At 42.6% G+C, this 13,237-nt stretch overlaps 1 protein-coding gene across 3 annotated transcripts in view; it reads right to left on the bottom strand.

The window, feature by feature from the left end:
* Positions 1 to 11,201: 11,201 nt before the first annotated feature.
* LOC110504622 (transcription factor COE1-A) overlaps positions 11,202 to 13,237 on the bottom strand; it is a 135,606-nt gene continuing 133,570 nt past the window's right edge. For 2 of the 3 annotated variants that reach the window (XM_036969992.2, XM_036969990.2), the window contains one exon: positions 11,202 to 13,052. In XM_036969992.2, coding sequence (XP_036825887.1) covers positions 13,006 to 13,052 — 47 coding nt within the window. In that variant the 3' untranslated portion in view covers positions 11,202 to 13,005. The remainder of the gene's footprint in view (positions 13,053 to 13,237) is intronic. The other variant, XM_036969988.2, reaches the window with a different exon arrangement.

The following is a 13,237-nucleotide window of genomic DNA, read 5'->3' on the forward strand; positions in this document are numbered from 1 at the left end:
ATTCCACACCTATACCACGGGGCTCCCGTCCTCCTACATTGTTCAAGTCACTAGCCTCAACTGGTGTGTGTGTGTGTGTGTGTGTGTGTGTGTGTGTGTGTGTGTGTCTGTGTGTGTGTGTGTTTGTGTGTGTGTGTGTGTTTCGCTACATGCTGAGTCAAAGAGAAGCCGACTCCCTTGAGCTGCACATTAATGTCGTCACTTTAAATAAAATCATTACGCTCCAGGACTGGTTTTGTCAGCGTAACCCTCATCATTCAATTTACCTCCCCTTACTGCTAACACCTCAGTGTGTCTACATTCCACTTTACTGTGTCAGCAGACAATCAGCTCTGTGATTACACTATACAGTACAACTCTTACAGTGCTGAGACCACAGGCTACATTTAGTCATTTAGTGCCCATTGCTAATACACACACACACACACACACACACACACACACACACACACACACACACACACACACACACACACACACACACACACACACACACACACACACACACACACACACACACACACACACACACACACACACACACACACACACACACAGTCTAACGATCCCAGATTACGTTTCATTAGTGCTTCCTGGTCGATTTCCCTTTTTTGCATTTCGGAACCCTGGAGTAACAGTGGAGACCCCGGAACACTGCGAGGTCCGCAGAATCCTCCGATCAGCCTTTTTTAAAACAAGTTAACCCAATCCCAGCTTCCTGCATTAGATAGACAAATGATTTTAAAAAAAGTGATACTTTTTTGTTGATAATTTTAAATGTAATTAATTGTGGTGGGCGTGTGTAGTATGCAATTTTTATGTATTTAACCTTAATTTAACTAGGCAATTCAGTTAAGAACAAATTCTTATTCACAATTAACGTCCAACCAAGTGGCAAAATGCCTCCTGCGGTGACGGGGGCTGGGATTAAAAATAAAAAAGTAAGACAAACACATTACGACAAGGGAGACACCACAACACTACATAAAGAGTGACCTAAGACAACACCATATCATGGTAGCTGTCACACCCTGATCTGTTTCACCTGTCTTTGTGCTTGTCTCCACCCCCTCCAGGTGTCGCCCATCTTCCGCATTATCCCCAGTGTATTTATGCCGGTTTTCTCTGTTTGTCTGTTGCCAGTTCGTTTTGTTTCGTCAAGCCTACCAGTGGTTTTCCCTGTGCGCCTTTCTGGCGCTAGTTCTTGTTTTCTAACTTTCCTGGTTTTTAGCATTCTGCCTGCCCTGACCATGAGCCTGCCTGTCATTCTGCACCTTGTCTCACCACCCTGGATTACTGACCTCTGCCTGCCCTGACCCTGCCTGTCGTTCTGTACCTTGTCACACCACCCTGTATTACTGACCTCTGCTTGCCCTGATCCTGCCTGCCGTTCTGTACCTTTCGGATCCTGCTCTGGACTACTGACCTCTGCCTGCTCTTGACCTGTCGTTTGCCTGCCCTTGATCTGTCGTTTGCCTGTCCTTGACCTGTCGTTTGTCTGCCCTTGACCTGTCTTTTGCCTGCCCTTGACCTGTCATTTGCCTGCCCTTGACCTGTCGTTTGCCTGCCCTTGACCTGTCGTTTGCCTGCCCTTGACCTGTCTTTTGCCTGCCCTTGACCCGTCGTTTGCCTGCCCCCCTGTTTTTGTAATAAACTTTTGTTACTTCTTAACTGTCTGCATCTGGGTCTTCTGCTGAGCCTTGACAGGTAGCAACGCAACATGACAACACGGTACCAACACAACATGGTAGCAACACAACATGACAACACGGTACCAACACAACATGGTAGCAGCACAAAACATGGTACACACTTTATTGGGCACAGACAACAGCACAAAGGACAAGGAGGTAGAGACAACAATACATCACAGAAAGCAGCCACAAGTGTCAGTAAGAGTGACCATGATTGAGTCGATGAATGAAGAGATGGAGATAAAACTGTCTGGTTTGAGTGTTTGTTGCAGCTTGTTCCAGTCGCTAGCTGCAGCGAACTGAAAAGAGGAGTGACCCAGGGATGTGTGTGCTTTGAGGACCTTTAACAGAGTGTGACTGGCAGAATGGTGTTGTATGTGGAGGATGAGGGCTGCTGTAGATATCTCAGATAGGGGGGAGTGAGGCCTGAGAGGGATTTATAAATAAGCATCAACCAGTGGGTCTTGCGATGGGTATACAGAGATGACAAGTTTACAGAGGAGTATAGAGTGCAGTGATGTGCCCTATAAGGAATATTAGTGGCAAATCTGATGGCCGAGTAATGGTAATGGTAATGGTAAAGAAAATCTAGCTGCTCGAGAGCACCCTTACCTACCAATCTATAAATTACATCTCTGTAATCTAGCATGGGTAGGATGGTCATCTGAATCAGGGTTTGTTTGGCAGCTCGGGTGAAAGAAGAGTGATTACTATAGAGGAAACCAAGTATAGATTTAACCTTAGCCTGCAGCTTGGATATGTGCTGAGAGAAGGACAGCGTACCATCTAGCCATACTCTCAAGTACTTGTATGAGGTGACTACCTCAAGCTCTAAACCCTCAGAGATAGCAATCACACCGGTGGGGAGAGGGGCATTCTTCTTACCAAACCACATGACCTTTGTTTTGGAGGTGTTCGGAACAAGGTTAAGGGCAGAGAAAGCTTGTTGGACACTAACAAAGTTTTGTTGTAGAGCATTTAACACAACATCCGGGGAGAGGCCAAGTAAAAGACTGAGTAAAAGACTATCATATGCATATAAATGGATGAGAGAGCTTCCTACTGCCTGAGCAATGTTGTTGATGTAAATTGAGAAGAACGTGGGGCCTAGGATCGAGCCTTAGGGTACTCCCTTGGTGACAGGCAGTGGCTGAGACAGCAGATGTTCTGACTTTTTACACTGCACTCTTTGAGAGAGGTAGTTATCAAACCAGGCCAAAGACCCCTCAGAGACACCAATACTCCTTAACCGACCCACAAGAATGGAATGGTCTACTGTGTCAAAAGCTTTGGCCAAGTCAATAGAAATAGCAGCACAACATTGCTTAGAATCAAGGGCAATGGTGACATAATTTGGGACCTTTAAGGTTGCAGTGATACATCCATAAGCTGAGCGGAAACCTGATTGCATAACAGAGAGAATACTATAGACAAGAAAGCCAGTCAGTTTTTGGGCAAAATAAAATAACTTTAGCCGTCCAGATAGCCTGAGTGCACTTATTTCTCATTTGCCTGAACGACAGCCAGTCAGCATAAGTATGCGTGTGCCGAGCCTTTCGCCAAATGGAATTACAAACCACGTAATCATCATTAACTAATACGTTTAGGAAGCTGGTAGATACTGTCTGGCTCTGGCTCCTAGTTCCTCCTGGTGCTGAATTGACACCTGGTATGTAAAGTACATAATCACAGAGAACAATGATGCCATGGTATGATCATATTTCAACATTCCAAAGTCCGATGTTTCCAGCCGTTGGATAAACATCAAATATCACCATGAGCTGGTGAGATCAAGTTGTTGAGGACACAGAGAACTCTTCCCAAAAACACAACATAGGACAGAGAGACGGTCACAGACAAGAGGTCACTTTCATTTACAGTCATATTGTGAAAGTCCAAAACGTATATTACAGATGAATTTTCATTAAAAAATTATAGCAATCTATACAGTAGATTTTATTCAATGCACTTCAGACACACCAGTGTGAAAAAAAGACACCAGCTATTTGTTTTTGATGTTTTTGTCTCAGTACAAAACTGTATAATCAGGAATAATAATTATAGTAATAATTAAGAAACACTGTACAAAGCAGCCTTTATGTTTCCAATTTGAGGTTAGTTCATTTGAAACAGACACCAACTCCTCCTAGATCTGAACAGCATGGTGAAAGCATCACACCAACCCCTCCTAGATCTGAAAAGATGCCTAGCAACACACCTAGCAACAGGCATACTTCTGCTTAAACAGGTGTTTTCTAATTAAGTGATAATGCCCAAGAAGCCGGTGTTTGGAGGATATATTGGTATCGTGCATCGAGGGCATTATCACTATTATACATATTCAAATGATTGACAGATTTTCATTACAAACGTTATTTTTATGAATTTATTCATACTATTTCATCCTTCTACAAGATAAAGTCCCGAAACAAATCTAGGGTTGCTACCCAAGCCAGCTGGTCGTTTGTTTTATTGGTTCGGTTGGCAGAGACGTGACCCAGTCGTTTAGTCTTTTTGTTCTGTATCTATGGAAGCGACCCAGTCGTTCAGTCTTTTTGTTCTGTATATATGGACGTGACCTAGTCGTTTAGTCTTTTTGTTCTGTATCTATGGACCTGACCCAGTCGTTCAGTCTTTTTGTTCTGTATCAATGGACCTGACCCAGTCGTTTAGTCTTTTTGTTCTGTATATATGGACGTGACCTAGTCGTTCAGTCTTTTTGTTCTGTATCTATGGACCTGACCTAGTCGTTTAGTCTTTTTGTTCTGTATCTATGGACCTGACCCAGTCGTTCAGTCTTTTTGTTCTGTATCAATGGACCTGACCCAGTCGTTTAGTCGTTTTGTTCTGTATCTATGGACCTGACCCAGTCGTTTAGTTGTTTTGTTCTGTATCTGTGGACCTGACCCAGTCGTTCAGTCTTTTTGTTCTGTATCTATGGACGCGACCCAGTCGTTTAGTCGTTTTGTTCTGTATCTATGGACCTGACCCAGTCGTTTAGTCGTTTTGTTCTGTATCTATGGACCTGACCCAGTCGTTTAGTCTTTTTGTTCTGTATCTATGGACCTGACCCAGTCATTTAGTCTTTTTGTTCTGTATCTATGGACCTGACCCAGTCGTTCAGTCTTTTTGTTCTGTATCTATGGACCTGACCCAGTCGTTTAGTCGTTTTGTTCTGTATCTATGGACCTGACCCAGTCGTTTAGTCTTTTTGTTCTGTATCTATGGACCTGACCCAGTCATTTAGTCTTTTTGTTCTGTATCTATGGACCTGACCCAGTCGTTCAGTCTTTTTGTTCTGTATCTATGGACCTGACCCAGTCGTTTAGTCGTTTTGTTCTGTATCTATGGACCTGACCCAGTCGTTTAGTCGTTTTGTTCTGTATCTATGGACCTGACCCAGTCGTTTAGTCTTTTTGTTCTGTATCTATGGACCTGACCCAGTCATTTAGTCGTTTTGTTCTGTATCTATGGACCTGACCCAGTCGTTTAGTCTTTTTGTTCTGTATCTATGGACCTGACCCAGTCATTTAGTCGTTTTGTTCTGTATCTATGGACCTGACCCAGTCGTTTAGTCTTTTTGTTCTGTATCTATGGACCTGACCCAGTCATTTAGTCGTTTTGTTCTGTATCTATGGACCTGACCCAGTCGTTCAGTCTTTTTGTTCTGTATCTATGGACCTGACCCAGTCGTTCAGTCTTTTTGTTCTGTATCTATGGACCTGACCCAGTCGTTCAGTCTTTTTGTTCTGTATCTATGGACCCGACCCAGTCGTTCAGTCTTTTTGTTCTGTATCTATGGACGCGACCCAGTCTTTTTGTTCTGTATCTATGGACCTGACCCAGTCGTTTAGTCTTTTTGTTCTGTATCTATGGACGTGACCCAGTCGTTTAGTCATTTTGTTCTGTATCTATGGACCTGACCCAGTCGTTTAGTCTTTTTGTTCTGTATCTATGGACGTGACCCAGTCGTTTAGTCATTTTGTTCTGTATCTATGGACCTGACCCAGTCATTTAGTCTTTTTGTTCTGTATCTATGGACCTGACCCAGTCGTTCAGTCTTTTTGTTCTGTATCTATGGACGTGACCCAGTCATTCAGTCTTTTTGTTCTGTATATATGGACGTGACCTAGTCGTTCAGTCTTTTTGTTCTGTATCTATGGACCTGACCCAGTCATTTAGTCTTTTTGTTCTGTATCTATGGACCTGACCCAGTCATTTAGTCTTTTTGTTCTGTATCTATGGACCTGACCCAGTCGTTCAGTCTTTTTGTTCTGTATATATGGACGTGACCTAGTCGTTTAGTCGTTTTGTTCTGTATCTATGGACCTGACCCAGTCGTTTAGTTGTTTTGTTCTGTATCTGTGGACCTGACCCAGTCGTTCAGTCTTTTTGTTCTGTATCTATGGACGCGACCCAGTCGTTTAGTCGTTTTGTTCTGTATCTATGGACCTGACCCAGTCGTTTAGTCGTTTTGTTCTGTATCTATGGACCTGACCCAGTCGTTTAGTCTTTTTGTTCTGTATCTATGGACCTGACCCAGTCATTTAGTCTTTTTGTTCTGTATCTATGGACCTGACCCAGTCGTTCAGTCTTTTTGTTCTGTATCTATGGACCTGACCCAGTCGTTTAGTCGTTTTGTTCTGTATCTATGGACCTGACCCAGTCGTTTAGTCTTTTTGTTCTGTATCTATGGACCTGACCCAGTCATTTAGTCTTTTTGTTCTGTATCTATGGACCTGACCCAGTCGTTCAGTCTTTTTGTTCTGTATCTATGGACCTGACCCAGTCGTTTAGTCGTTTTGTTCTGTATCTATGGACCTGACCCAGTCGTTTAGTCGTTTTGTTCTGTATCTATGGACCTGACCCAGTCGTTTAGTCTTTTTGTTCTGTATCTATGGACCTGACCCAGTCATTTAGTCGTTTTGTTCTGTATCTATGGACCTGACCCAGTCGTTTAGTCTTTTTGTTCTGTATCTATGGACCTGACCCAGTCATTTAGTCGTTTTGTTCTGTATCTATGGACCTGACCCAGTCGTTTAGTCTTTTTGTTCTGTATCTATGGACCTGACCCAGTCATTTAGTCGTTTTGTTCTGTATCTATGGACCTGACCCAGTCGTTCAGTCTTTTTGTTCTGTATCTATGGACCTGACCCAGTCGTTCAGTCTTTTTGTTCTGTATCTATGGACCTGACCCAGTCGTTCAGTCTTTTTGTTCTGTATCTATGGACCCGACCCAGTCGTTCAGTCTTTTTGTTCTGTATCTATGGACGCGACCCAGTCTTTTTGTTCTGTATCTATGGACCTGACCCAGTCGTTTAGTCTTTTTGTTCTGTATCTATGGACGTGACCCAGTCGTTTAGTCATTTTGTTCTGTATCTATGGACCTGACCCAGTCGTTTAGTCTTTTTGTTCTGTATCTATGGACGTGACCCAGTCGTTTAGTCATTTTGTTCTGTATCTATGGACCTGACCCAGTCATTTAGTCTTTTTGTTCTGTATCTATGGACCTGACCCAGTCGTTCAGTCTTTTTGTTCTGTATCTATGGACGTGACCCAGTCATTCAGTCTTTTTGTTCTGTATATATGGACGTGACCTAGTCGTTCAGTCTTTTTGTTCTGTATCTATGGACCTGACCCAGTCATTTAGTCTTTTTGTTCTGTATCTATGGACCTGACCCAGTCATTTAGTCTTTTTGTTCTGTATCTATGGACCTGACCCAGTCGTTCAGTCTTTTTGTTCTGTATCTATGGACCTGACCCAGTCATTTAGTCTTTTTGTTCTGTATCTATGGACCTGACCCAGTCATTTAGTCTTTTTGTTCTGTATCTATGGACTCGACCCAGTCGTTCAGTCTTTTTGTTCTGTATCTATGGACAGTCATTGGTTGTAAATATTCCATTCCATACTGGCTGGCAACGTTCTTATCCCTTGCATTCCAGCTAGCCTACTACAGCTAACTTACAGTCACATCAAACAGTGCAGACAGAGTAACAACAATAGCTGCATTTGTTTAAGCTGTTTTCCAGTGACATCTATTTGGATACATCCATAACAGTCCATAACACGAGGCGTGATTTCGCCTGGCATAGAAAATGTTCTCTCTCGTCAGGACACTGTTGTTCAGAGGAGCTAGCAAACAACACAGCTAACACAGTAACTTCAAACTGAAGCTGGGAAGACGGCAAACTAGCTGCACTTCCTTTCATTTAACCTAATTTCTTTGTTTATATCCATAAAAATGATACCAGCTGATTCATGATTTCGACTGGCTGAGAAACGCTTCCTGCCTCTCTCTCTCGTCCCGACTCCCCACCCCTACACTTTCTTTACTATGGGACAGTTGGAGATTGAATTTTGAATATTGAAACAATGTTGAAAATCTTGGAGAGACAGACAGCAAGGTTTATACAAATCTCCACTGCTGAAAACTAAATGTTAGTCTAAAAGAAATGTGAGACAATGTCTAGATGCTTTTTATAGTGCAGATCAAGTTGATCACTTCCCTGTCTGGGCTGATGAGACAGTGGATTGGGAGAGAAGAAGAGGAGAAGAGGTAGAGGAAAAGACAGGAAGAGAAGAAGAGAGGAGAAGAGGTAGAGGAAAAGACAGGAAGAGAAGAAGAGAGGAGAAGAGGTAGAGGAAAAGACAGGAAGAGAAGAAGAGAGGAGAAGAGGAAAAGACAGGAAGAGAAGAAGAGAGGAGAAGAGGTAGAGGAAAAGACAGGAAGAGAAGAAGAGAGGAGAAGAGGTAGAGGAAAAGACAGGGAGAGAAGAAGAAGAGAAGAGGTAGAGGAAAAGACAGGAAGAGAAGAAGAGGTAGAGGAAAAGACAGGGAGAGAAGAAGTGGTAGAGGAAAAGACAGGGAGAGAAGAAGAAGAGAAGAGGAATAGGAAAAGACAGGAAGAGAAGAAGAGAGAAGAGGTAGAGGAAAAGACAGGAAGAGAAGAAGAGAGGAGAAGAGGAAAAGACAGCGAGAGGAGAAGAAAGATAGGAGAAGAAGGGGTAGAGGAAAAGACAGGGAGAGAAGAAGAAGAGAAGAGGAAGAGGAAAAGACAGGAAGAGAAGAAGAGGTAGAGGAAAAGACAGGAAGAGAAGAAGAGAGGAGAAGAGGAAAAGACAGCGAGAGGAGAAGAAAGATAGGAGAAGAAGGGGTAGAGGAAAAGACAGGGAGAGAAGAAGAGAGGAGAAGAGGAAAAGACAGCGAGAGGAGAAGAAAGATAGGAGAAGAAGGGGTAGAGGAAAAGACAGGGAGAGAAGAAGAAGAGAAGAGGAAGACGAAAAGACAGGAAGAGAAGAAGAGGTGGAGGAAAATACAGGGAGAGAAGAAGAGTGGAGAAGAGGAAAAGACAGGGAGAGAAGAAGAAGAGAAGAGGAAGACGAAAAAACAGGAAGAGAAGAAGAGGTAGAGGAAAAGACAGGGAGAGAAGAAGAGTGGAGAAGAGGAAAAGACAGGGAGAGAAGAAGAAGAGAAGAGGAAGACGAAAAGACAGGAAGAGAAGAAGAGGTAGAGGAAAAGACAGGAAGAGAAGAAGAGGTAGAGGAAAAGACAGGGAGAGAAGAAGAAGAGAAGAGGAAGACGAAAAGACAGGAAGAGAAGAAGAGGTAGAGGAAAAGACAGGGAGAGAAGAAGAGAGGAGAAGAGGAAAAGATAGGGAGAGGAAAAGACAAGAAGAGAAGAAGAGGTAGAGGAAGAAGAAAATACAGGAAGAGAAGAAGAGGTAGAGGAAAAGACAGGGAGAGAAGAAGAGAGGAGAAGAGGAAAAGACAGGGAGAGGAAAAGACAAGAAGAGAAGAAGAGGTAGAGGAAGAGGAAAATACAGGAAGAGAAGAAGAGGTAGAGGAAAAGACAGGGAGAGAAGAAGAGGTAGAGGAAAAGACAGGGAGAGAAGAAGAGGTAGAGGAAAAGACAGGGAGAGAAGAAGAGGTAGAGGAAAAGACAGGGAGAGAAGAAGAGGTAGAGGAAAAGACAGGAAGAGAAGAAGAGGTAGAGGAAAAGACAGGAAGAGAAGAAGAGGTAGAGGAAAAGACGGGGAGAGAAGAAGAGAAGAGGAAGGTGAAAAGACAGGGAGAGAAGAAGAAGAGAAGAGGAAGAGGAAAATACAGGAAGAGAAGAAGCGGAAGAGGAAAAGACAGGGAGAGAAGAAGAGGTAAAGGAAAAGACAGGGAGAGAAGAAGAAGAGAAGAGGAAGAGGAAAAGACAGGGAGAGAAGAAGAGGTAGAGGAAAAGACAGGGAGAGAAGAAGAGGTAGAGGAAAAGACAGGGAGAGAAGAAGAGGTAAAGGAAAAGACAGGGAGAGAAGAAGAAGAGAAGAGGAAGAGGAAAAGACAGGGAGAGAAGAAGAGGTAAAGGAAAAGACAGGGAGAGAAGAAGAAGAGAAGAGGAAGAGGAAAAGACAGGGAGAGAAGAAGGGGTAGAGGAAAAGACAGGGAGAGAAGAAGAGGTAGAGGAAAAGACAGGGAGAGAAGAAGAGGTAGAGGAAAAGACAGGGAGAGAAGAAGGGGTAGAGGAAAAGACAGGGAGAGAAGAAGAGGTAGAGGAAAAGACAGGGAGAGAAGAAGAAGAGAAGAGGAAGAGGAAAATACAGGGAGAGAAGAAGGGGTAGAGGAAAAGACAGGGAGAGAAGAAGAAGAGAAGAGGTAGAGGAAAAGACAGGGAGAGAAGAAGGGGTAGAGGAAAAGACAGGGAGAGAAGAAGAGGTAGAGGAAAAGACAGGGAGAGAAGAAGAAGAGAAGAGGTAGAGGAAAAGACAGGGAGAGAAGAAGGGATAGAGGAAAAGACAGGGAGAGAAGAAGAGGTAGAGGAAAAGACAGGGAGAGAAGAAGAGGTAGAGGAAAAGACAGGGAGAGAAGAAGGGGTAGAGGAAAAGACAGGGAGAGAAGAAGAGGTAGAGGAAAAGACAGGGAGAGAAGAAGAGGTAGAGGAAAAGACAGAGAGAGAAGAAGGGGTAGAGGAAAAGACAGGGAGAAGAAGGGGTAGAGGAAAAGACAGGGAGAGAAGAAGAAGAGAAGAGGTAGAGGAAAAGACAGGGAGAGAAGAAGGGGTAGAGGAAAAGACAGGGAGAGAAGAAGAAGAGAAGAGGTAGAGGAAAAGACAGGGAGAGAAGAAGGGGTAGAGGAAAAGACAGGGAGAGAAGAAGAGGTAGAGGAAAAGACAGGGAGAGAAGAAGAGGTAGAGGAAAAGACAGGGAGAGAAGAAGGGGTAGAGGAAAAGACAGGGAGAGAAGAAGAGTGGAGAAGAGGAAGAGAATAAGAGAGAGTAGAAGAGAGGAAAAACAAAGAGAAGAAGAGAGATGGAGAAAAGGAATGCGAGGGAGAGGGAAAAGAGGTGGAATGGGAGAGGAGGAACCAGTTGACTATGGTGAATAAAGTGTCTGACTCTGTGAATACTGTAAAGTGGTAAGTTCAGCATGGATTGATGTTTAGATTAGAAAATGACAGTTGGTGGAGATCCAAACTAACTGCTATCAGAATAAGATGCTGCTTTTGGACATAAAATGTAAAACATTTTCAAATCGGGAAAAAATGAAACTTTTATTAACCTACAAATAATGAAAGAAATGACAACATTTTGGGATGGTAAATAACACATGGAAGCTTGGCTAGACAACACAGCACAAAATAAACTATGTACAAAATAAAATTGAAATAAAATATGAGATCGCATTTACATAGTGGGTGACAAAACAGAACTCTGTGACACTTTGACACTTATAAACTAACACAGAAAAAAAACAGAATTAGGGTCAAGAAGCAATGCAAAATGTACACATACAAAAGATAAATACATGACTTAAATGAGAACTTTATACAGAACTCCCCCTTTTGTCTCCAAATCCGTGCTTCCTGCTAAGTATACAGTAGATGAGAGCTTGACAGTGAAACGACCATCTGTGTCGAGAGCTGCCTAAAAACATATTCATGTTTATATTATATTTAATGTATAACTTCGGTAAAACAAAGCAAAATAAATCCAATCATGAACCCATCAATTTGATATTTATAAACACAAATATATTACATAAATAGTACTTCTAATCTGATATTTTATAAAAATGTGTTTTCTGATTGAAATGAAAAGGGAATCGCACATCTCTGATTGCATTTATTTGATAAGTAAGCAGCAAAAATATTCATCAACATTGTAGAAGTTCAGTTCTTTCAGCTCAGCCTGTTTTAAACCTTTAAAGGGGCATTCCGCAGTTGAATCAATAACAAACTATTGTCCCCACCACTGTTTCAGTAAAAAGCTGAGAGATGGAGATATGTAACTACTCTCAAATCCATAGACAGGGCTATGGATGCAAGGACTGACCAGCCATGAGATGGAGATATGTAACTACTCTCAAATCCATAGACAGGGCTATGGATGCAAGGACTGACCAGCCATGAGATGGAGATATGTAACTACTCTCAAATCCATAGACAGGGCTATGGATGCAAGGACTGACCATTCATGAGATGGAGATATGTAACTACTCTCAAATCCATAGACAGGGCTATGGATGCAAGGACTGACCAGCCATGAGATGGAGATATGTAACTACTCTCAAATCCATAGACAGGGCTATGGATGCAAGGACTGACCAGCCATGAGATGGAGATTCTAAGTTTAACCGTGTTTTGAGGCTATACATTGTTTACAGTTACTAAATGTAAACTGATACGAGACAACTTTGTTACAACCCCTGTTAACTCCTATCCAGTCATGTTGGAGCTATCTACTTACACAAACCCTTATAGCCAATCAGCTTCAGTGTTGTTTGTACGTGTTACAGTCTGTAAGAAGGCATACAATAGATCAAACTTAAACATTATACCAATAAATACACAGAAAACATAAATAAATGCTTTTGTCATGAGGTCAGTCATATTGTCACTGAACTGTGGTGTGGACAGGGTCATGAGGTCATACATATTATTACTCAATTGGGGTGTGGACAGGGTCATGAGGTCATACATATTATTACTCAATTGGGGTGTGGACAGGGTCATGAGGTCATACATATTATCAATTCCATTAAATCAAATTCATTTCAATACAGTTCAATTAATTTTAAATAACTTTATTATTTGACTCCAAGTTGTGTCTGAGAAGGTTCACAAATTCACAGGGAAAGGAAATTACATCAAAAATGTTATTTTCGTCCTCTTCTTCATCCTTCTTCCTTCCAATGAGATTCCTTCTACAAAGGCCTGAGTTTAACAAGGCTTCCATTTTGAGTTCAGTATTCTATTCCGGTCCAGAGGGTAGGAGTGTGACACAGAGACACATCAGACACGTTCTCTTCCTGTCAACATTCCCAAATCCTCAACGTTCACAGATCTTCATGGATGGAACAATCATCCCGGGAATCACTGTTTGTGGGAAGAGAGGAAGGGGAGCGAGACAGAGAGGTATAGGGGGAAAGAGAGAGAGAGAGAGAGAGGTAGAGAGAGAGAGGGAGAGAGAGAGGTAGAGAGAGAGGTAGAGAGAGAGAGGGAGAGAGAGAGGTAGAGAGAGAGAGAGGTAGAGAGAGAGAGGTAGAGAGAGAGAGGTAGAG

The sequence above is a fragment of the Oncorhynchus mykiss genome, chromosome 25 (genome assembly GCF_057628025.1).
Source record: "Oncorhynchus mykiss isolate SJ-2025 chromosome 25, ASM5762802v1, whole genome shotgun sequence".
In the NCBI taxonomy this organism is placed as follows: Eukaryota; Metazoa; Chordata; class Actinopteri; order Salmoniformes; family Salmonidae; genus Oncorhynchus; species Oncorhynchus mykiss.